Source organism: Pristis pectinata, chromosome 18, assembly GCF_009764475.1.
Source record: "Pristis pectinata isolate sPriPec2 chromosome 18, sPriPec2.1.pri, whole genome shotgun sequence".
Classification (NCBI taxonomy): domain Eukaryota; kingdom Metazoa; phylum Chordata; class Chondrichthyes; order Rhinopristiformes; family Pristidae; genus Pristis; species Pristis pectinata.
Window position 1 is genome coordinate 38,906,716 of NC_067422.1, and position 24,172 is coordinate 38,930,887.

Genomic DNA, 24,172 nt, shown 5'->3' on the forward strand with positions numbered 1-24,172 from the left:
GGGGAAAAGATTCTGACTATCTATCCGAGCTACGCCTCTCATAATTTTAAAAACCTCTATCAGGTCTCCCCTTGGCCTCTGATGCTCTAGGGGGAACAACCCAAGTTTGTCCATCCTTTCCTTTTTGCTCTCACCCTCTAATCCAGGTGGCATCCTGGTAAACTTCTCCTGCACCCTTTCCACAGTCTCCATATCCTTTCTATAATGTGATGACCAGAACTGCACGTAGTACTCCAAGTGTGGTCTGACTAAAGTTTTATATAGATGCAGCATGACTTCCTTACTCTTATACTCAACACCCCTACCAATAAAAGGCAAGCATGCCATATGCCTTCTTTACCACCTTATCCACTTACGTAGCCACTTTCAGTGAACTATGGACCTGAACCACGAGATCCCTCTGTATCTCAATGCTATTAAGGAGCCTACCATTAACTGTGTACTTTCTCCTTTCACTTCACCTCCCAAAGTGCAAAACCCCACACTTGCCCGGATTAAACTCCATCTGCCACTTCTCTGCCCAGATCTGTAACTGATCTATATCCCGCTGTATTCTTTGATAGTTCTTTACACTGTCCACAACTCCACCAATCTTGGTGTCATTTGCAAACTTGCTACTCCACCCATCTACATTTTCATCCAAATCATTGATATATATCACGAACAACAGAGGTCCCAGCACCAATCCTTGCGGAACACCACTGGTCATGGACCTCCAGCCAGAATAGCAGCCTTCCACCCCTACTCTCTGTTTTCTATGGGCATGCCAGTTCTGAATCCAAACTTACAATTCATCCTGGATCCCATGCATCTTTATCTTCTGAATCAACTTACCATGAAGGGCCTTATCAAATGCCTTACTAAAGTCCGTGTAGATAACATCCACTACCTTACCCTCATCAAGCTCCCTTGTCACCTCCTCAAAAAACTCAATCAAGTAAGGCAGGACCTGCCCCACACAAAGCCATGCGGACTGCCCCTGAGTAAGCCGTGCCTTTCCAAATGCACATAAATCCTATCCCTCTGTATCCTCTCCAATAGCTTCCCTACTCACTGGCCTATAGTCACCTGGATTATCCCTACTTCCCTTCTTGAACAAAGGTACCACATTTGTACTCTCTGGTCCTCTGGGACCTCACAAAGGGGAAAACCTGCAAAAGGGAAAATATTGTGCACCACCAATGGCCGGATCAAGATGTTGAAGCACAGGGATAATGAATGCCTAATTCAAGACTGTCTTTTGTTTCAAACAGGCCCAGAGAAGGGTCACTTTTGCTCCTCATCTCAGCACAAGAGGGCATAGGTTTAAGATAAGAGGCGAGAGATTTAAAAAGGACGTTGGGGCAGCATCTTCGCACAAAGGGTGGTGCATATTTGGAATGAGCCAGAAATAGTGGTTGAAGTCGGCACATCAGCAACATTTAAAAGCCATCTAGATAAATACATGGATAGGAGAGGTTCAGAGGGCTATGGGCCAAATGCAGGCAGATGGGACTAGCTCGCTGGGCAACACAGTCAGCATAGACAAGTTAGGCCGAAGGGCACGTATACCATGGATCTGAGTTCCCATATTCTTTGCAGGATAAATTCCTCAAGGTTATAACTTCATTAGGTCACCTTCACACTGCTTCCCACCCCCCTTCCCCTGGGGATAGATAAGACCAGTGACACCAGGTTAGGATGAGGAGCTAGAAAGAGGAATTCAGTTGCAAGATGGAGTGCAACTTGCAGAGGAACCTGGTGGTGTTCCCATGCATCTGCTCTCCTTCTTGCTGGTAGAGGTTGTGAGTCTGAGAGGTGCTGCTGCAGTGATTTTTGTACATGGTATACAGTGTACCCACAGTGGTGGTGGGAAGAGGGAATATTTAAGATGGTTGATGTGGTGCAAATGGATGGCTGGATGGTCTTGTGCATTGCCGGAGGTGCATTTATAGTGGCAAATGGAGAGCATTTCATCACACTCCATATTTATGCCTTCTAAATACTGTAAAGGTTTTAAGGAAGCAGATGGCGAGACCCTCGCTGAGGGTACCCACTGATGGTATATCTGTGTGCAGCGATGTAAGTCAGCCATGTAATGTAGTGACATTGTTATTTAAATTGCACAGCTTCCTCAACTCACTTCTTTGGTTCAATGGTCAGGCCTGTGGCGGCTAAAGCCGTGAACCTCCTGTCCTCCTCTGGAAGCCCGGGCCTGGTTCATAACACGTCCCCAGCTGCCCGCCGGCGACCACCGCCAGGATGGGATCGGCACCCGAAGGACCGGTCATCCTCTGAACCCCAGGCCGCGGGCCCCCGGCGTTGCGGGTTGACGGCGGCCCCGAGGGAGGCCACCAATCCCCGCCGCCCGAGCACCGAGGCCCCGACGCCGAGATCAGAGACGGGGGGGAAGGGAGAGACCCGCCCACGTGACCCAGCGGCGGGAAACTTTGGGCGGGAAAGGCCGCCCGCACTCGGCGCCGGAGGTTGGCGGCAACCGAGGCAAACGGCGGCCCCAACCCCGGCGGGGTTCACGGGCATCCTCACACATTACAACTCACACGGAGCGGCGGAGATGTTCCAACAGCGTTTTCTGGGAGCGCAGAAAGGGAGGCTCAAAGAATAGGACGTTAACCCACGTCAATAGATTTAGTGCTGGAAGCCCGGCCCTCACAACCAGAAAGCGAGGGAGGCAATGGCACCTGGTAAAGGAACTACACCTATGGAGGGTTTTGGATTGTGCACTGAGAGACAGATATGTGTGTGTTTCAAACGATGAAATAATTCAGTCCGAACTGTTGGGCATAAAGAGCCTCACATTTGATTTGGCATGCAGGATTGCAAACTCAATGGAGACTGTACTTAAAGGAATTTCATCCTTGCCAGCATCCTTTGAGCACTTAAATGTGGAAGAAAGGGCAGAAGATGTGGCACAAGTCTGTCACCAATGTCAGGACAACCATTATACACATCCCTGCTCCTATAATGACCAAGCGTTAAGCATGCCAGAAAGGACACCCTGCGGTGGTGTGCAGGTGTGAACACAAGGCAAGAGATAGGATCACTGCCTGCAACACAATATCAGCACAGATTCCTGGAGACCATACAATAGCACACACACACAGGTGGGCACATATGTAGATGTGTAGGAACACACATAAACACATGGATGAACTCAGGCACTGCATCTTCCTTGCCTCCCCTCATCCGCTCTCTCTATATTTCAATCTCCTCCTCCAGTGTCTTTCCACACTTTAACCTCCATGTTCCCCTCCCTCACCCTCTCTATCCTTCTGCTGCTTGGCCTCCTCTGCTGCAGGCACCCCTCATCCTCCTTTCTCTGATCCTCCACACTTCTCCTCCATGCCTACTCCCCCGCGCCCCCCCCCCATCCCCACACGAAGTCCTCATACTCTTCCTCACTCCCAAGCCCTGAGGAAAACCTTATGGAAAAGTTTATTGTCCACAGTGGGTTAATACCTCAGGAGAGATTTCAGTTGGCTGCCCAAAGGTACCTGGCTTGGCTTCACCACCCCTTCTCCCCCCCCCCCCCCCGCAACCGTCCGTCTTGGAGCCACTCACCAAGGCCAAAACCAACTCAAGCCTCCCCAGGTCATGAGGTAGTTTTCAAAACCAGTGGTCTGGACCTTCCCGGGCCATCCTCAGCCCCAGTGTTAGTCTCAAACACCTATGCTCTGCCCAGGATCCTTCAGTCCTCTCCCACCCCACCCTGTCCCCAGGCTGCTCTCCAAGGCCTGAGATCAACCATGGAGAAGGTCTTTGTGACAAAGACAAGACCCAGCATCATGCTTACGTCCTTCATGTTGACCTATGTACCTGGAGCACATAGTCTACTAAGGTGAAGTTACAGGTAATTTCTCATGTTGTTTCTTTGGGCTGAAGGACCTGTTTTCCATGACCAGTCTGAATCCCAGCCCTATCAGTGGGGACACCACTGAACCATTCTTGGTGATGCACATTGCACTAATGCCCACTATCAATATTACAGTGTGTATCCTTCCGACACTCAGTGGCACCTCCAAGTAATGTTCAACTTGGAAAGAAGTTCCATTTGTCGTTTGGAGATAGAAGGTAATCAGAACTGTGACAAACATAGTACAAGAACATACAGCGCAGAAGCAGATTAGTCAGCCCAACAAGTCCAAGACGAGACAACAATCCTGCCTCACTCCTCTTCGTCGTACTCTTAAACATAGTTCCTACTTCTTTCTTCCTTGTTTATTTACCTACCTCTCAACACATTGCCTGAACTCCCTGGTATGATAAGGTGGACTCTTGACCTCACAATCTACCTCATTATGACCTTGCACCTTATTGTGTATCTTCACTGCACTTTCTCTGTAGCTGTGACACTTTACTCTGCATTCTGTATTGTTTTACCTTATATTACGTCAATGTACTGTGCAATGAATTGATCTGTATGGACAAGCTTTTCACTGTATCTTGGTACAAGTGACAATAATGAACCAGTTCCAATTCTGAGTAAGAAAGTTTCTTTCAAATTCCCTGCTGAGTTTGTTTGTAGCTGCCTTTTATTTATGGCTTCCAGTCTGGTCTCCCCACCTTCTCTGCATCTGCCCTGCCCAAGATGTTCATCGTCTTAAAAATTTATGGAATTACCCCCAGTCTAATATTTCCTAGAGAAACAGAAAGGTCCAGACCTGTTCAATGCTTCCTGCTATGTGCAATTGCTCAGTTTTAGGATCTCTCTTATACTGTTCTACAAGTCCTCTATTGCTTTACATCTTTTCTAACTTACAGAAACCAGAAGAAATCAGTTATCCAAGTGTAGGGTCCTATGCAAATTTTACAAACAACTCTCCTTTTCAACTCATTCAGGCTAGAAATGAGGCCCAGTGATTTGTGTGCATCTGTTGTGGTCTTAGTAACCTGTTTCACTAAGGTTGGTGATCTGTGCATCTGTCTCTCCACATTCCTTTACTCCTCTACCCCATTGTGATACAAATTCCTCTAGAAGCCTGTGGTTACCAATATACATTACTTCACACCAATACTGCAGCTCATTTGCCGATTACTTGCTTTTTCCAGCATGTTTCTACAGTCTTCTTCTGTAGTAGACATCTCCTCAATTTGTCTCACAAATTTTCTAATTATACTCTGATTCCAGAATACAGAACACCACTTCCCATCCTCCACCTGTACTTCTATTTAACCCCAACAAACATTACTCAAGGTTATAACAAACTTTGCTAGCTTTCTGAAAATCAAATAAATTGTGAATTCTGAAATAATAACAGAAAATGATGGAAACACTCAGCAAGACAGGCAGCATCTATGGAAAGAGAAACACAGTTAACATTACAAGTTGAAGACCATTCATCAGAATCTGGAAATCAAATGAGGAAAAAAGACTAGTTTTAAGATGCAGAGAGGATGGAGGAGAGATAGGAAGGGGAATATCTCTGACGGGGAGGGGGGAAGCCAAGTTTGCCAAGGCGATTCCTCCATTTACAGAATCATATGTTGATAATGAGGACAGTTCAACAGAGAGAAAACAAACAGGGACGTTTGAAAGCTGTGAAATGTAGGTCAGAGCTGAAACTCAAAGGAGAAAGCTAGAAATGCCCGGCAGAACAGGCAGTGTCCGTGGAGGGAGACAATTTAAGCCAATATTACAAGTGGATAACGTGCAGCAGAACTGGTTGATTCTGGCAAAGAGAAAGCAATTTACCTGAAATTGTTGAATCGATATTGAGTCCAGAAGGCTGTAATGTGCCCAGATGGAAGATGAGGTGCTAAACCTCAAGCTTACATTAAGCCTCATTGGAACAGTACAGGAAGCCACAGACAGATAGGTCAGAGTGCAATGGAGAATTAAAATGGCAGGAAACTGGGAGATCAGGGTCACCACTGCAGACTAAGTGTAGGTACTCAGCAAAGCAGTCACCCAGACTGTGTTTGGTTTCTCCAATGTAGAAGACAGCATATTGTGATCACCAAACACAGTATACTAGATTGGAAGAACTGTGTGTGAATCACTGATTCACCTGGAAAGACAGTTTGAGTCCCTGGATGGTAGGAAGGGAAGAGGTAAAAGAGCAGGTGTTGCATCTCCTGTAGTTGCATGGGAAAGTGCACATCACCACAGCAACCCTAACCTATCCATCCCTCCCCCACCCTCTCTGCAACTTAAAATCAACTTGTTTTCTCACTTTTCTAGTTCTGATGAAAGTTCTTCAACCTGAAACTGTTTCTCTTTCCACAGATGCCGCCTGACCTGCTGAGTGTTTCCAGGATTTTCTGTTTTTATTGCTAGCCATTCTGCTACTTCTCCTGTGACACCACATATACTGACCTTTATTTATACACATTGCTTATTAGCTGAGAATAAATTCAAAGCAGACTAAATTGAATCTTAAGGCAATGTAAACATAGAGCATATAGTTACTGAAATATGAAGACGCAGCTTTATCATGTTGGGGACATTCATCCAATACTTACCCGCTCCCAAAACCTGCCACTGTTCAACTTCAACACAACCATCGGTGGTCTCACCAAATATCCATCCTCATTGAAAGAGAATTCTTTACCTCCCCAGCTAACATTCGACATGTGCCTGTAAAATATATTTCAGGATCACTGTTAGAGCTGGTGAGATGTGCATCCACGTTTGCAGCAGCCATCTCAGCCTTGGTCACTCACAATATCCCAAAGCAAAATAATGCAGATGAAGGAAATCTGAACTTTTGTCCTGACAAAGCGTCTACAACCTCAAACGTTAATGCTGGTTCTCTCTCCACATGCACTGCCTGACCTGCTGACTATTTCCAGCATTTTCTGTTTTATTTCACTGTAAAGTGTCCAGCTCGCTCTCCCTCTGCCCTAGGTGTGTGTGACGGGACAGTTTAGGGAGAGCTTTCCTCCCCCTAATGGGGAAATCATAAATGACAAATTTATTGGAGTTGTTTGAGAATGTAGCAAATAGGGTGGATAAGGGAGAACCAGTAGTGTGGTGTAATGAAGGCATTCAGAATGGTGCCACATAGAGGTTTACTGCACAAGGTAAGAACTCATGGCATTAGGGATAGAATAGATGGAGGACTGGCTGAGAGAAAGTATAAATGGGTGATTTTGACGTTGCATAAGCAAATGGAGCAAGAGTAAACCATCTGGCCCCTTGAGCCTGCTCTGTCATTCAATAACATCGTGGCAGATCTAATTTTAGCTTCTGTTCCATTTTTCAACCTGCTCCCTATAACCCCTGACTTCCCCAAAGATCAAAAATCAGTCTATTTCAGGTAGGCAAACTGTTACTTGTGGGGGTTCCACAGAGATCAGTGCTGGGGCATCAACTATTTAACAATCTACATTAGTGACCTGGCTGAAGGGACCAATTGTAGCTACTTTTGCTGATAATAAGAAAGTAAGTGGTGTAGAGGACACAGAGTTTGCAAAGGGACAGAGATAGGTTAGGTGAATATACAGGTGGAGTATAATGTGATAAAGTATGAGGTCGTCCATTTTGTGAGGAAGAATGGAAAGGTGGAATATTGCTTAAATGGAGAGAGTCAACAGAATGTTGAGTACACAGGGATCTGAGTGACCTCATATATGATACACAAAGTTACCACGCAGTTACAGCAAGAAATTAGGAAGGCAAAAGGAGATGGAGTATAAAAGTAGGAAAGTTTTTCTCTAGCTACAGGGCATTGTGTAGTTGTAGCATTATCCAGTACTCCCTACCTGGAGTATTGTGTGCAGCTTTAGTCTCCTTCTTTCACGAGAGATATACTTGCATTGGAGATGGATCAGAGAAGACATGATGAAGTTGATTTATGAGAAAAATTGAGCAAGGTGGACTTGTATTGCATTTTAATTTAGAAGAATGAGAGGGAATTTTATTGAAACAAGATTCTCAGAGGTATTGGCTGAGTGGATTCCAAGAGGATTTTTCCCTAGTGGAGGCATCTAGAACAAAGGGGCATAGTTACAGAACAAGAGGGTACCCATTTCAAACAGATGAGAAGGAATTTCTTCTCTTTGAGCATTGTGCACTTTTGGAACTTTCTGCCCCAGGGAGCTGTAGAGGCAAAGTGACAGAATGTCTTCAAGGCAGAGGCAGGCAGATTTTATTTTGAGGGCAATGGGCAGAGAAGTGGAGCTGAAGTCAAGATCAGATAGGTCATAATCACACTGAATGGCAGAGGTCATTTGGCCAGCTCCTGCTGATATCTTTTAATTTCAATCCCCTTTATTATTCTTCACACAAAATTACTGGCCTTCAAACATATGAAATCCCCATTACTCTCCTTCAAAGCCCCTTACTGCACTTTAAATCTCAAAACTCCCCATACAAATGCATTACTATCATAGTCATGGAGTAATAAGCACAGAAACAAGACCTTTGCCCCAACTTGTCCATGCCGACCAAGGTGCCTTCCTGAGCTAGTCCCATTTGCCTGCATTTGGTCCTTATCTCTCTACACCTTTCCTATCCATTAACCTGTCCAAATCCTTTTTTAAACATTGTAATTGTACCCGCCTCTACCACTTCCTCTGCCAGCTCATTCCACATACCCACCATCCTCTGTGTGAAAAACCTGCCTCTCAGGTCCCCTTTAAATCTTTCCCCTCTCACCTTAAACCTATGCCCTCTAGTTCCCCTACCCCGGGAAAATAACTGTGACCATCCACCTTAGCCATGCCCCTCATGATTTTATAAAGGTCTATAAGTTCACCCTCAGCCTCCTTTCCTCCAGGGAAAACAGTCCCAGCCTATCCAGTCTCTCCACATAACTCCTCCAAAGCCTTTCACTGCATCAAGTCCTGTTACTGTAATAGTAAGTTCTGGATTACCTGCAACCTGCTCAAGGTCACAGTTTTTCAAATCTGTACCGATGGAACCCTCACAAAGACAATTTGGACAAGTTCAAAATAAATGCCTCATTGTAATGTTGTGCCAATAAACCGTGCTCTTAACCTCTTTATACTGGTGGTGACATCACCTTGCTGGCTGAAATTGTACATGCTAAATACTTCTGCTATGCCTGCACTAAATGTTCCCTCATTCCAGATAGAAATGTACTGTGTAAGAGTGATTACTGTCGCTTAACTTTTAAACAGGAGTAGTTTGTCACAAGGGTACAAGAGATATACCAGCAGGTGTAGCCCACATCATACAACTATCATAACAAATTGATTTCCGCACATGTTGAAATCTCCGTTACCATGGTGCGTTCCCTATCTCCACAGAGCATTCCACAACCCAAACCAGAACCTGAAATTTCAACACAAAACAAGTAATAAAATGGAACAGGTGACATTTCATTTTCATGCCTCTTTTTAGTGACAGCTTTCTGATTTTGGTTTACTAGTATAATTCTTCAACACGGTATCCCCACTGTGACTGGAACTATGCTGGTTGAAGGTTGCACCTTAGTAACGGAGGAGGCAGCATGTGGCCGTGTGAGTCTGGGCTTAGATAACCACTCTCGGGACCCTACCATCCTAGCATGATCAGCAGTTGTCTGGGCTAGTGGGTGTTGAAAAAATGAGAGGATACTGTCAGAGTGCCAGTAGTGGGAGGGTATATGCCATTATCCTTAGAGAGGACAGCACCACATGGCATTACATGGTCTTGCAATCTCATGTAGACCAGATTCTATCTCAATCTCAAGATCCATGCGAAGAGTAGATTCTAAGTGCCTGGCAGTGGTCAGCAGCCCATTGGCAACAAACAGTGGCTGGCTGGCAACAGGCAGAGTTTAGAAGAAAACGTACTGAGCTTCTACTGCTGCATTGCTGACCCTGAGTTGTATTTGCCATGGAAGCTGAACCTCACTTCTACAAATTCTGCACCCCGGCTGGCTCAAGGAGATGCCCATTGCTTCCCCAGGATGGGGTTCTGCCAGAGAATGGAGTTGGGTTCCCATTGCTCCTTGAAAATGCAGGCTTTCTGCTTCCTGATCAGATTTCTGAAAGGACACTACCTCCTTATTCCCTTTTTCTTCTTCCACTATTTATTTATTTTTCTAATTTATAGATTTTAATGTCTTGCACTGTACTGTTGCTGCAAAACAGCAAATTTCACATCATATGTCAGTGATAATAAACCCGATTCTGATTCTTTCTGTCAGGCCGGACAACACACTAATCACAGGCATCTGCTTGGCCTATTTGTATTTCCTGACTTTCCCTATTGCCATCCTCATCCAAATTATTGTGTAGCCTTCCCACTGTGGAGTTGTTCTGTGCCAATGCGATATGCTGGTCCCAGGGGTCTCATCACGTGAAATGTACCTCCCTGCGCTGCCTGTTATAGCCAGCATTGTGCCCAGGGCATCAAGCACAATGGCACAGTGTCCTCCCCTTCACAACTCCTGCTCCTCAGATGTTGGCGTGGGAGAGAGTGGTGGCTATGTGGAATATCCTATGAGTCTGTTGTGGTGATGGTGGGAGAAGGGTGCTGGTAAGTTTGGACAGAAGCAGAATGTACAGTGCATTGAGAGGAGAAGCCAGAGGTGAGAGTGTGATAACCTAATTGGCAGCACACGCTCTTCCTGTCCAGTGAGACATTAGGACTGGAAGGGACTTCCTTCTATTTGCTGAACTAAGTAACAATTCTTTGCCACCTTCTCCATCATTTACTCTGTGTGTGTGTCTGTGTCTGTCTGTCTACCCGCCTCTATGGGGATGTGTGTAGTTGTTGTCCCTGAGTTTGTGGCTGTGGAGGAGCAGTGTAGGGCAGCTATAGCAATGGTTGTTGTGAATGTGTGTGGAGAAGAGGTACGGGGGGGGGGGTGGGGGGCTGGTTTGCAGGGCATTGATGTCTGGGCAGGGGGCTACTGTGAGCAACACAGCCAAGAGCTGCATGAATGAGATGCATTTCCAAGTATTATGGTGTTCACTTTTACATGTCTTGTTAGCAAGTGGAATTTCTCCTGGAACTGCCCTGAGCTGTGGGGTGATTTGCTCTGTAAGGAGAACACTGCAGCCACCTCCTGCCTTCATATCTGTTCTGGGCAGCCTCCTGGCAACCTTGACATAGAGGGCTTCAACAATGGATTCAGATAACCAGCCTTTCCAGTTTTTGTCAGATTTGGCCAGTTCTGATGAAAGGTCATCAAGCTGTAGTATTAACTGAGTTTTTCTCCTTCCACTGATGCTGCCTGACTTGAATTCTCTTGGCCCTCTCTCTCAGGGGCTATATGGTTTGTGGCCATGAACCCTTCTCCCTCTCCTCCCTTTGACTCTCTGGTACTCCTGCCATGCTCTGGTGCCTGACTAAGTTGATGTGTGTGTGGCCCACCCCATGGAGCCACCCAAGAACAAGCAACCATGATAGGGAGGTTAAACCTGGAGAAATGACAATGTGCCTCAGCCAAAGGTGCTTTAGTACCGGGCAGCCTCCAGAGAGTTCTGCAGCAGATTACAGAAGTGAGTGACATCTATAAATCACCCAGCCACAGTTAATCTTTCAAACTGAAAACATGCTCCCGTTTGTGACCAACAATGTGACTGAAGCAGAAATCTGAGACCGAGTCTCAGCTGCCAATGCAGTAAACAAGTACCGTACAATGAATAATGTCACTCTGAGTGCATCCTGTATCCAAACATCTGACAGCCTGACATGATCACCACTGGAAATGCCAGGTCAAATTTCCCAAAATGACTGACTCTGAAATTGACGTATTTTTGCGATTTCCTTTCAAAATATCGACAAACATTTTAAAAGATTCAATTTATAGAAAAATATGTTTATAAAATGTGCTTCAATTTAATACCACTTACTAATTTTTTCCAGTAATTTGTCTGCTTTCATAATATCCTTCTCAATTCCCTCAAATACTTATCATAATCTTCCTGAATCTGAATCTCCAACTGTCATAAACCTCTTCTCTCGTGTCTCCTCTTTTCTCTCCGTTGCTCTAACTTTTATTTCCTTTGTCACCCAGGTCACATTAACTTTGGATGTCCTACTTTTTCCCCTCAAAAGACGTGCCTGGTTTGTATCTCCTTGAATCCTCCTAATGCTCCAATCAACTTGTGCCCAGATTCTTTCTTAAAACAAATCAGGTTTTCCACAGTTGAGCAATTTTACCTCTGGTATTTTCTGAGCCTTTTCTCAGAATACTATAACCTAAATGATGTTGTGATCACTGATAGGTATTTCCCCCAAGTCATAACTTAGAAACAAAAGCTTCCTCCACTGCCGCATTAAATGTAAAGGTCACTCTCTTTAGTGGATTGTTACATTAAAATCCACAGCAGTAAATGTGAAGGGTAACCAACAGCAATTGATCATTATCAGGAACAGTCCAATGCTAGTAATTCAACTCTCACATATCATTCTTAGATACCTTAAAGGTATCAGTATTTAAGAATGATACTAATGAGTTGATTTACATGAATGGACATGAGCAGTGAAAGGCCATTGCCCATTACAGATTAACTGTGCATTGCCACTGGTCATTGTGAATCATAGATCCCTATAGAGAAACTGCTTTATCCATTAACAGATCAGTACCTGTACAATATGCTCTCCGTGCCCCCTTGAATTGAATTCATGCAGTCAGAGTTTGCTTCAGGAATATATCCATATGCTTTGTAAAAGTTCTCTGCACTTTTTGCGATGATTGCCATGCCATCCAGCACCCTTTGCCTTAAACTCATCTTCCATCGCTCCGTCATTACACTGATTAAGCCCGCAGGGAATTGTTTTGCAACCTGTTCTGGGTTGCCAACTGCAATACTGGCGAGTATCCAGACATAGCCTGGGCCTAAGAGATCAGCCTGTTCGGCCATTTCAAAAAGGTACTCAGCCTCTTGTCGAGAGCAATACAGAATCAAAACTTGGGCATCAATCTGCTGGAGAAGCCGCTTTGTTGTGGAATCATTGCCATCTCTTGTCATTTCAAGAGTAAGAGTCTGTACAACTTCCCACTCAAAATAGCTGGTGTCAACATGAAGCCTGATATGGTCCAGAAACTCCAAGTATCCAGGGAAGAAGCTGGTAATGATGGCAAAGCTCCCCCAGTCATACTCTTCCATTACTTTGAAAATTACCCTGATCTGATGTTCCATGGAAGCCCCCAGCTGGAGGAATGCAGAGCGATGGGCCTGGAATGGAAAAGGGAAATGAAAAACACTCAGGTGACAATACAAAGTACCTGTCCATCGAGATTCCTTCCTGTGACAAAATCTGGAGACTGTGACTGTTTCTGTGAGGGAGTGTCTGGTGATGGTGACCAGCCCAACAAGGCCCTGCCCGGCGATTATCGCTCACTCACTGCCACAGCATCTGCCAGATGCCACTGGCTCAGTCAGACATCGTCTGGAGCCTGCCACTCCGACAGACATAGTTTGCAGCTTGCCACTCTGCCAGACGATGTCTGGAGCCTCCCACTCTGCCAGGTACTGTCTGCTGCTTGCCACTACACCAGACACTATTTGAGGCCTACCACTCTGTTTGATGCCTATCACTCTGTCTGTCACTCTGTCTGAGGTCTGCCACTCTGCCATACGTTGTCTCAGGACTCATACTGCAACACTAACCCTGGTAGTCATGACAGAATCTCCGAGATAGCACCAGAGTTTCTAGCATGCCATTCCTTCCCCCTTGTGCACCATTTAATGTTCCAGCAACATTCAGAATATCTGCATAGTTCAGGACACAGCATCTTGTTGATTGGCACTTCATCCACCACCACTTCATTTACCCGCTCCATCCCCAGTACTCTGTGACGGCAGTGTGCACCATCTACGTGTGCTGGTAATCAGTGGTCAGGGTATGTCGGTGGAACAGCTTGCCAAGATTTCTCCAATACTACCTTCCAGACCCACAATGCTGTTGCAGGGGGAGAGACGTTCACAACATTTAGCAAGTCTCTCGGTAAGCACTTGAAATGCTAGGGCATAGAAGGTCATGGGCTAAGTGCTGATAAATGGGATTGATGTAGAGGGGAACTTAATAGTTGGCACGGACGTGAATGGTTGATGGCCCTGTTTCTGTGCTGTTTCTATGACCTCCTCCTCTATGCTCCTCATCATATCATGCACCTTCCTTCCTTGAAAGTATGTTGTCTTCCTCCATCATCACAGGACCAGAACTCAGGAACTCTCACAGCTGGATGGAAGTCATAAAACTGACACAAGTTGGTGGCTCATCCCCTTTATATGGACTAGCCACCGGCAATAACTGCTATCTGTGCCCAGAATGACCAGATTCTGTGACTGAATAGAACATATTTGGAACTTTACCGGTAGGTATGGTTAATGTGGAGATAATTTAAGAAATTGGATAATGTGTATAGGACCTCATGTGAGGTCATCATAGGCATCCCCCCAGTACTGCTTTAAAATGTAAACCTAGATTCGGTGCTCAGGCCCTGAGGGTGAGAATCCGATCAACTGAGTGAGACAGGATTGCCAGAAACCTGGCTTAGTGTTGCGTAAAGGATTGGCAGAATGGCGATTCAGATAGGTATTGAATCTTTACTGAAAGCAGAGAATATTGGTTATTTTAGTAATGTGTTAATTTAAACAATGGTTGTGATGGTCATCTCTCATTATTCTAAACACCACCGAGCAGAGTCCCAACATTAACTGTTCTTTATCCTACAGTTTATCCTACAATCCCCCAGCCCCCCACCCCCATCATCTTGTTTCTTTCCCCTACTTTCCCCTTCTCCACCTACTCTGTCTGCCCATCACCCACACTCTCCTCCCACTGGGTCCTCTCCCCATACTGGTCCCTTCTGCCCTCCCCACCTCCCTTATTTGATTCCATGCTCCACCTTCCTTTCCTATCAGATTCCATCTTCAGCCCTCTATTGCCTCCACCTGTCACCTCCCGGCCTCTGCTGCTATTCCCATTCCTACCTCCTCCATCTGAATATCACCCTTCCTCACCTGGATCCACCTATCACCTGCCAGCTCTTGCTCCACCCCTTCTCCTTGCCTCTTTATACTGGCTATCTACCCTCTATCTTTCAGTCCAGGTGAAGGTCTCAACCCAAAACATTGACTGTTCATTTCCCTCCACAGCTGCTGCCTGACCCGCTGAGTCCCTCCAGCATTTTGTTTGTTGCTCAGTCTATCAATATTTCCCTGTACACTGTTTGTATTCTCCTTGTAATTTGCCTTCCCACCTACTTCCATGTTGTCTGCAAATTTGGCTGTGGTACATTTTTTCCCTCCTCCAGGGAGAAAGGAGGAGAGAGAGGGAGAAATCATAATCTGATGGAGAACAGAGTAAATAATACAGGAAAGAATTACTGAAGGTGGCTAATCAGTTGTATAGAACTGGACAAGGGACTACCTTCGGAGTCAGCACAAGTGCGGAACCTCTGTTCATCCCAATGATTGGCACCGACATGTGTGCAGAGATGAAGTCCAGAATTAATGCCACAGCCTCAGATTCAATAACATCCTCAAAGATAATGGCATGGATCCTGGATCTGGGCAGCACGTCGCAGATGTTTGAGATCAGGCTGCTGGGATTAGTGTTGTTCATTATCAGTGTGATGGTGTTGATTTGTACAGACAGGTCTTGGAAGATATCTCCATTGAAGCTACCCTTGATTTCCATGTGATACCAAGAGCCTCCGAGTATAACAGCTATGTTGACGGCAGGTTGGATGGGTTCCTTGGCAAAGGCAGACTCTGCCATACATAGGAAGAGGACGGCCTTCAACATTTGACCCATGGTGTAGACCAGCTGACAGACTCACTAGAGAGAGACAAGAATTGTCCAGTTAAGATAAATCCACAACAACATGCATTTAAAAAAGCAGTGATCTCCTGGTGTTGTAATCAAAGTGGCAAAGAACAAAGACAAATGCAGAAAATACTGGAAACACTCAGTAGGCCAGGCAGCATCTGTAGGGAAAGACATAGAGTCAGTGTTTCAGGTCAATGGCCTTCTATCACAACTGGAAAATTGATTTTAAAAAATAAGTGTGTGTTTTAAGTTGCAGAGAGAGAATGGGGTGGAGAGAACAGAGGGAATGTCTACAATAGGGTGGAGTCCAAGAAAATCCAGGTGACACAAAAGGCATTGGTTCCATCTAAGAGGATGGAAGAGGCTTGTTGATCACAGTTGATCCATTTGGAGGAGGTGTAAACAGAGGAGCAAAAAAAATCAATGGTGGGATACAGAGCACGGGAGTACTAGAAATCTGAAGCAGAAGAGAATGTTGGAAATGACCAGCAGAACAGGAGTGAGAAACACAGAGTTAACAATGCAAGTTGCTGACCTTTCATTAGAGATGGCCAGTTCTGATGCAAACTGGAAAGGCTGGTTATCTAAAACTGTTGAATTGATTGTTGAGTCTGTGGGTTTAATGTGCTGAGACAGGTGAGATGCTGTTCCTTGAGCTTATGCTGGGCTTGTTTGGAACAGTGCAGGAGCCAAAGACACAGAGGTCAGAGTGACAGATGGCTGGAAGCTGGGGGTCAAAGACACATTGGCAGAGGGGCTGGGATGAAAACATGGGATATGGAATTAGAGGTGTTGTGGATATCTGGATTAAAAATGATTTTGAAAGGAGGAAAGAGAAGACAGTAGTTCAGAATGGTTGTGGCCCCATGGGGTGCTACTCTGGTGGGCATTTCTGTTCACAGTGTCCATTAATGATCTTGAATTCGTCTGAAAGCCAGACAGATTCCAGGTAATGCCTATTAGATGATGGATTGGACAACAAAATACAGTAGGCTGCAGTGTTCACTCACAGTTAATAAAAGTATTACATTTCAATTTAAACAGTAATCATAATTTTGAATGGTGGAAAGCCGGGTGATGGACAAGAACAGATGATTCAGAGGGTTAGGGTTGTAAAATTAAACACAATGCCTCAAGTGACTGTAAAAAATCTGGGGTCTATGGCATGAGTGCAGAACAGAAAAGGTAAAAGAAGTGCACGATTAACTTAAAGAAACTCTGAGTAAAACCATAGGTGCAGCGTTGTCCCTCAGACTATAGGAATGATGTTAAGATCTTGGTCCAGTGTTCATTAGTGGTGAGGCTGTGGAGAGCGTCTCCAGTTTTAAATTCCTGGGGGCATACATCACCAAGGACTTTTCCTGGACAATACACACCTCAGCTGTCATTAGGAAGGCACAGCAACACCTCTATTTTTTGAGGAAATTGAGGAGAACCAGACTGTCTCAGAACCTTCTGGTGAACTTCTATGGGTGTGCGGTGGAAAGCATCCTGACATACAGCATTATTGCTTGGTATGCCAGCTGCACTAGGAAGGAGCAGAAGGATCTGCAGAGGGTCATCAAGACGGCCCAAAACATCATTGGGACGCAGTTACCAGCGATGGAGGACATCTATCAGGCTCGATGTCAGAGCAGAGCTTTAAACATCATTCGAGAACCAGCTCACCCTGCTCACTACCTTTTTAAACTACTCCCCTCTGGTAGGCGATACAGGACAATACATGCACACACTACAAGACTGAAACACAGCTTTTTTCCCCAAAGCTGTTAAATTGTTGAACATGGACTGACACCTCCTATACATACACACACACACATACTATATCAACCCCCCCCCCCCCTTACCTGCTGGACTCATCGTGGTGTCATTTAATATATTGATATTGATATGCTGCTGATTATCATGGTTCATTTGCACACGCCTTTCTATTTTTTTAATACTTTATATTTGTGTCAGTATGTTTGTTTTATTTTACCGTTATAATTGCTCTTATCAATTTACTGTTTTGGTTTTTATTAGGCAAGGGAGTGCCATCGTAATCTCGTTGTGTTGTTGTTGCAACAGTACAATGACAAATAAAGAAATAAAGAATAAAGAAAGAAAGAATAAAGGCCTCAGAGAAGAAACAGCACAGACCCATTCCGATAGGACAGAGAGGTCAGCGACTTACTCTAGTGGTTAGGAGTCTATTACAGGAAAGAAGAAAAAAGAACACACTTCCATTTTTAACAACAAACATAAATTGAAATGTAAAAGACTAGAGCAAAAGAAGGGAGATTGATTGGAGCATGAATTAGGGACAAGTCTGGGACATAAGCTCTGAGTCAAAAGGTGGCACAGACTGGCTCTGCCTAAAGAACACAGGGTTATCATGGATAAAAATAGTTTTCAATAATTCAGCAGCTCGCAATATTCATTGGGGGAGCACTGGAAACTTCGGAATATTATAGAGGACCCCATGCAACCTGGGCAGAGGCGTTCAAAGAGGAGATGAACTAAAAGACAGGAGCTGGGGGGAGAAAAGCAGGTTAGGCTTAATGTCGGAGACTGACAATTATAGTCCGTGCAATTGAAAACAGAAAGAACTGCAGATGGAAATCTGAAATAAAAACACACTGCTGGAAACACTCAGCAGGTCAGGCAGCGTCTGTGGGAACAGAGGTAATGTTTCAGGCTGAAGACCTTTCATCAGAACTGGGGAAATGAGAAAACAGTTTAGTCCAGAGTTACAGCGAGGGCGGGGGAGGGATGGTCAGGACAGGGGGAATGTCTCAGATTGCGTGACAATTTGAGATTTGTTCACGCAGTTCCCGTCATGAACATGGAATTTATAGCAGTAACGTGGACAAGGAGGCTATGTAGGTTAATTACGATAATAATTAAGCAACATACAAGAAAATGAACAAGATAATACATGAAAAAAATTAATTTCAAGGGGGTGAGAATGGAAATAGGCAAGTTAACCTTGAAAATGCTTCACAAACAGTGGGGTTGGGCTGGGGGTGGGACAATATCCACTGAATACTTTGGGTGCATGTTGGCCAGATTGAGACCTTAAATCTAAGTCTGCTTTATCATGATTTCAACGCAGGTCTTGGAGTAAAAGCTAGGACAGGCCCACTAGAGATTCACGAAACAGGACTGGAGGCAATGGACGGTGAGGTGGTTGCAGCAGGAAAAATGTCCCAAGATCTGACATGAATACTTCAAGCAACCTAGGACATGTGGAGTCTTCAGTTGCAAAGTTACACACCACTAGATGCACATAATGCAACACGCACACACACCCCCACACTCAGTCCAAAACCCACACACACTCAGTCCAAAACCCACACATTGTACCACACTTTACCTCGGTACAATGTGACAATAATAAACTAATTTACCAATTTCACTCAGAGACACACAGTCCAACATCCCCACACACACCCATACACTCGGGGACAGGCAGTCCAGCACCCACCGATATCCGCACATCCACAGTCAGACAGGCGGACACCTGGACCACACTCTGAAACAGCCTAAGTTCTCCGTGCCCCACGCCCAAGTTTCCAAAAGTCACGCTGGCTCCCAGGCCCCAGTCGGGACATCCCGAGTCCCCACACTCCGGTCCCCAGCGGCCATTTCCACGGGCACCGGAGCTCGGTGCCCCGGTCCCTGCCGGTGGTTTCATGTTGCCGTTAGCGAAGGGCAGACTGAAAGCCCCGGAGTGGAGGAGCCGCAACTGACGACAGTTGACCCAAGCCCCGCACCGACCGTGTCCTCAGTATCCCAGCACCCAGAGGCTCCACGCGGCCACTAGCCTCACCTGGTCCCCGGTCCCGTTCCCAGGTGCCGGGGGAACAGAGATACCGGCGCCCAGATTCCCACATAGACCCGGGGCTCCCAGACATCAGCGCTGTACTGTGCGGACCCCAAAGCTCAGCACCAGCAGTGTCCCGGCCACCAGAGACCAGATGGGTTACCCGAAACGTTGACCGCCTGCTTTTCTCCATGGATGCTGCCTGGCCTGCTGAGTTCCTCCAGCGTCATCGTGTATTTCATGGGTGATCCCGAACCCAGGTCCGATCCCCGGGCACCATCGCCCAGTGTCCCGCTCTCTGATTCCAGGACCACGGTCCCCAGAGTCAAACCACTTGAGTCAAATCCTCAACGCTGGCACCGTCCCCAAGACATCTCTGATCCTAGAACCCAGACCCAGTACCTGGTCTTCCCGACCCAGCACCCGGTCCTCCCGACCCCAGTTCCCGGATCACAGCACATTACCCCAGACACCACCCCAACATCCACACCCAGTATCACAACTCCCCCGTACAGAGCGCCTCACGCCCAGCTCCGACTCCCGGTCGATCCCCGTCCCAGGTAGACCCCGCCAGTCCTCGGACCCACAGCCGGCATACCGCGCGGAACTCACACTCAAGAGTTGCCCTCTTCAAAAACACTCCGACGGGGAAGGCTGCGCCCGTCAAATGTTGTGCCGGCGAGCGAAGACTCTCAGAGCCCGTTAAAGAGCAGGATCCCTCGAACCCCTCTTCCGCCTCCCTCCTAGAGAGAAGGAGAGAGACCACGGCGGGGAGAAGCAGCTCTCAAGTTCTGCGGTAGATCTTCAATGAAGAACTAAAGCAGAACTCGGTGATGGCCTCACCTGTCTCGCCACAGTCTCATCCCTGGACACAGCCTCCAGAAACATCACCCCTGCCCTAGTCCGAGCCGGCTGATCCCGCGTCCACCGGCCGAAGCCTCCAGAAAGCCTGCGCTAATCCTCTCCGGACCACCCCGTGCCCCTGTGCCAACCTCTCCAGCATCCCTGTGGTCAGTGTTCCTTCTGTTTATCCTCATTTCCACCTGTGCCCCTGGCGCAAACAGAATTACCGAAAGCCCGCGCCCATGCTGGTAAATAAAGGCTCGGTTTATAGTCCGAGTTTAATGCGCGGAATGTGACTCTAGGAAAATACCTGGGTGTCTGAGCGACAGCTTGAGCAGAGAGGAGGTTTCCGGGGCATCTGGATAACAGCCACCTTCACTCTTGGAGCCACGTTATCCACGGCAGCTTCGCCGCACCATTGTCACGGCAGACACAGAACCACACATGGAACTGAAACCTAAACTCGTTCAAAGGTTTTAGGGAGCATCTTAAAGGAGCAGAAGGTGTAGTGTGGTTTAGGGCGGGGATTTCTGATCTCACGTTATGGGCAGATGAAGGGGTGGTCGCCAGCGGCTGAGGGCTCTACAGGAGAACAGCGTGGACAACACGCTGCATCTGAATGATGTTAAGTAGGGTAGCATGTAGGTGGGAAATAGGAAAGATAGAAGATAGATATGGGAGATGGAAGACAGATGAAATATAAACAGGAAAGTCCAATGATAGATCCTAACAGAACATCAGAGGTGATGTGGTGACTGTGGGCAGACCTTCCTGATGATTGCCGGCTCTAACCCGGTCTGATGAAACTAAGTGTGAACGAATCCACATCCGGGGATGGGGAAGAGTGGTTTAACAATTTCAGGAAGGGGGAAAGGCTACAAAATAGCTTAAAGAGGACATTTTAAGAACTTCGAACTTGGATAGCTAAAGGCAGGGCCTATAGTGGGCGGAGAGATTAAACTGTGGGCTGCACGGATTGGCATAGAGATCTCAGAGGTTTTCATACTTGGAGGAGGACCCCCCAAAAAATAACCAAGTCACTGAAGGATGTCAAAACATAAACGAGAATTTTGAAATAGAGATTCTAGCAAACAAGAGGCCAACGTATATCAGCAAACGGGCGGTGGGTGACTGGAAGTCAGGGTAAACTAAAGAAAGGGCTTTGGTTGTGTGAATGTTTACACAGGAGGGATAAAATGGTGTAAAGGTGTGGATGAGGCGTTCAACAGCCTTGTCTTCAGAGAGATACACGTGTGGCAGGAAGCCCGCTTCAGGATCAGCTACGACACCAAGATTGCGAGCAATCTGACCCAGCTTCAGACCGTTGCATTGAATTATCTTGGTCAAATTAAATCAGCCGAACTCGGGTTGCAATTTGCCAAAGTCAAACATTAACATTTCCCCTCCAAGCCTTCCTCAAAAAATTTATCATTGCAAATTACCAACTCTGGTCTTTATCCGTCGGGACATCCCAGCAGCTAGGACCCGCTGTTGTATCTGTGCAGAGGTGCCCCGGAAGCATCAGAAGGACTGGTGGAAAATCTAAGAGTTTCAACAACTGAGTGCTGCCCTGCCACAATCCTGCGTCAAACTCAGAATCAAAGGGCGCTTTAGCGAAACGTTGGAGAATTTCAGGATGGCGGATTGGCAAAGCAGGAGTGAGGAATGGTTGATTGAACCGGCAAGAGTACCTTATACTCTGCCCTGAATTACTGATACTGTAGATCCTTGGGATGACATACCTGTAAACATACAGTGTAAAGCCTGTGCACTCACTCACACGCGCACACCGTACCCCTGAATTAATCCCCACTTTGTCTCATCACTCTGAACTGACCCACATCAATACCTACACTCACCCTCAACACTCTGAACACTCATCCACTATCCCCACAGTACACCTCTAACACAAAGGCAAAACACTGTGGATGCTGGCAATAATTGCATTGGCTGAGAGAGGCCCAAAGCTGTTGTAGAAGTGTCAGCAGTTCCACAGTTAACTCAAAGAAAGTTTTTACTTAACTCTAAAACTGTCTGGAAGCCCACGATTCCCGAAGGTGGATACACTGAACGTTCACACTGCTGACCCCTGGGGACGGTGCTTCGCGCTTGGGTTCCTCCTGGAGGACTGTGGCGAAGTCTGCACTCCCTGCGCCTCCCCCAGTGCTGTGTGCCTGCCACTCCAGCTCTGTTCCCCATCTGTGCTCACACTCCACACTGCCCAATGTTCACCCTCTACACCCCTCCCCACTCTACACCTCCTGTACTCACACTACTCGCACACTGTATGCTCACACCCTGGACGTATCCCCACTGTACTCACACTGTGCCCTGCAGCAGTCACTCCCTATCCCACTGTAGTCCTGCTCGCTACCGCACTTTCCTCACACACTGTACCCCGTTACACTCACATTCTGTATTCACGTCTGTAGCCTGTAGTACTCACTCCCTCTCTCCCCCCATACTCACACTCATACCACGTTGTATGGAATGTGAGTACTGTAGCCTGCGGTTCTCACACATTATATCCCGCTGTTTTTGTTCAGGGCAACCATACTTTGCTGTGATGTTCCATAGGCCCTCGGGACAAACAGCGTCGAGCGCTTGAGTGAGATCGACACAGGCGGTGAACAAGCTGCAGTTTTGTTCTTGGCGCTTTTCTTGGCGCTCTATTGCTGTAAGATCGTGTCTACTGTTCCGTACTGCCCTTCACAGAAACCACATCGGCTTTCTGGAACTAGGCTTCCCTCAAGGTGAGTGCTCAGTCTGTTTAACAGGAAATCTAGCGAGGATTTTACCAGCAGACAAGAGGAAAGAGATTCCTCTGTGGTTAGCACAGACTTGTATAGTTTTGTAATGGAGGCATCTTGTCTCCTTGTTCCCTTGCACCTGAAGTAGCTCTGTCACTTTCTCAATCAACAGTGGCCGCCTCCACTTCTACTGGTAAAGCAGCCGCTCCTGGAGTTTCCCCCAGGTCTGGGGGTTCAGCGAGAGCAAAGTTTGATGCCAGTTGTGACACGTGATCTTTTGCTCCATCACTAATTGTAGATCCATGTACATTGAAACACACAGTGAAATGCATCCTTTGCGTAGAGTGTTCTGGGGGCAGTCCGCAAGTGTCGCCACGCTTCCGGCGCCAACACAGCATGCCCACAACTTCCCAACCCGTATGTCTTTGGAATGTGGGAGGAAACCGGAGCACCCGGAGAGAACGTACAAACTCCTCACAGACAGCGGCCGGAATTGAACCCGGGTCGCTGGCGCTGTAATAGCGTTACGCTACCGTGCCTGCCTTCAGGACCGAGTTGAAATGCTCAGCCCATTTAAGATCCGTTTCTTTTCGGTGATGAGCGTCAGACCATCTGCAATCAGTAGAGGTGAACCACCAGGTGGCTGAGGACCATATACAGATTTTCGACCAGGATAGACATTTTTAAAAGTCTTTCTGATCAGCATATCTCTGTATTGACGGTGTGATGACCAGAGTAATGGATGGCCATCATACCGTCTTCAGACCCATTCCTGGTCACCCATGGTGTGAAACAAGGCTGTGTGCTTGCCCGCACGCTGGGGTATGATGTTCTCTGCACTGATGCCTGCCCTGATAAAGAAGGTGGAATCTACCTTACCAACGGTGCTCTTCTTAACCCAAGGAGGCTCTCAGCCAAAACCAAAGTACGAGAATCCACCTTAAGGGACTTCCTCTTTGCTGATGACTGTGCACTCAGTGCAAGCTCGGAGTCTGATATACAGGAAAGCTTGGACAAACTTGCCCATTGCCTGTGGAAACACACGAGATTCTGCAGACGCTGGAATCTGGAGCAACACACACAAAATGCTGG

General features: G+C 46.6%; 1 protein-coding gene across 3 annotated transcripts in view; it reads right to left on the reverse strand.

Moving 5' to 3' along the window:
- The window catches only part of LOC127579755 (glutamate receptor ionotropic, NMDA 2C-like), a 74,503-nt gene extending 53,412 nt beyond the window's left edge, over positions 1-21,091 (reverse strand). Inside the window, exons 1-4 of one of the 3 annotated variants that reach the window (XM_052032649.1) lie at positions 20,641-21,091; positions 15,281-15,691; positions 12,488-13,080; positions 6,463-6,577 (exon numbers count right to left, since the gene is read on the reverse strand). In XM_052032649.1, the coding sequence (XP_051888609.1) occupies positions 6,463-6,577; positions 12,488-13,080; positions 15,281-15,667 (1,095 nt within the window). In that variant the 5' untranslated portion in view covers positions 15,668-15,691; positions 20,641-21,091. Of the gene's footprint in view, positions 1-6,462; positions 6,578-12,487; positions 13,081-15,280; positions 15,692-20,099; positions 20,497-20,640 lie in introns of those variants that run through there. The other 2 variants (XM_052032651.1, XM_052032650.1) reach the window with 2 other exon arrangements.
- Positions 21,092-24,172: the final 3,081 nt, after the last annotated feature.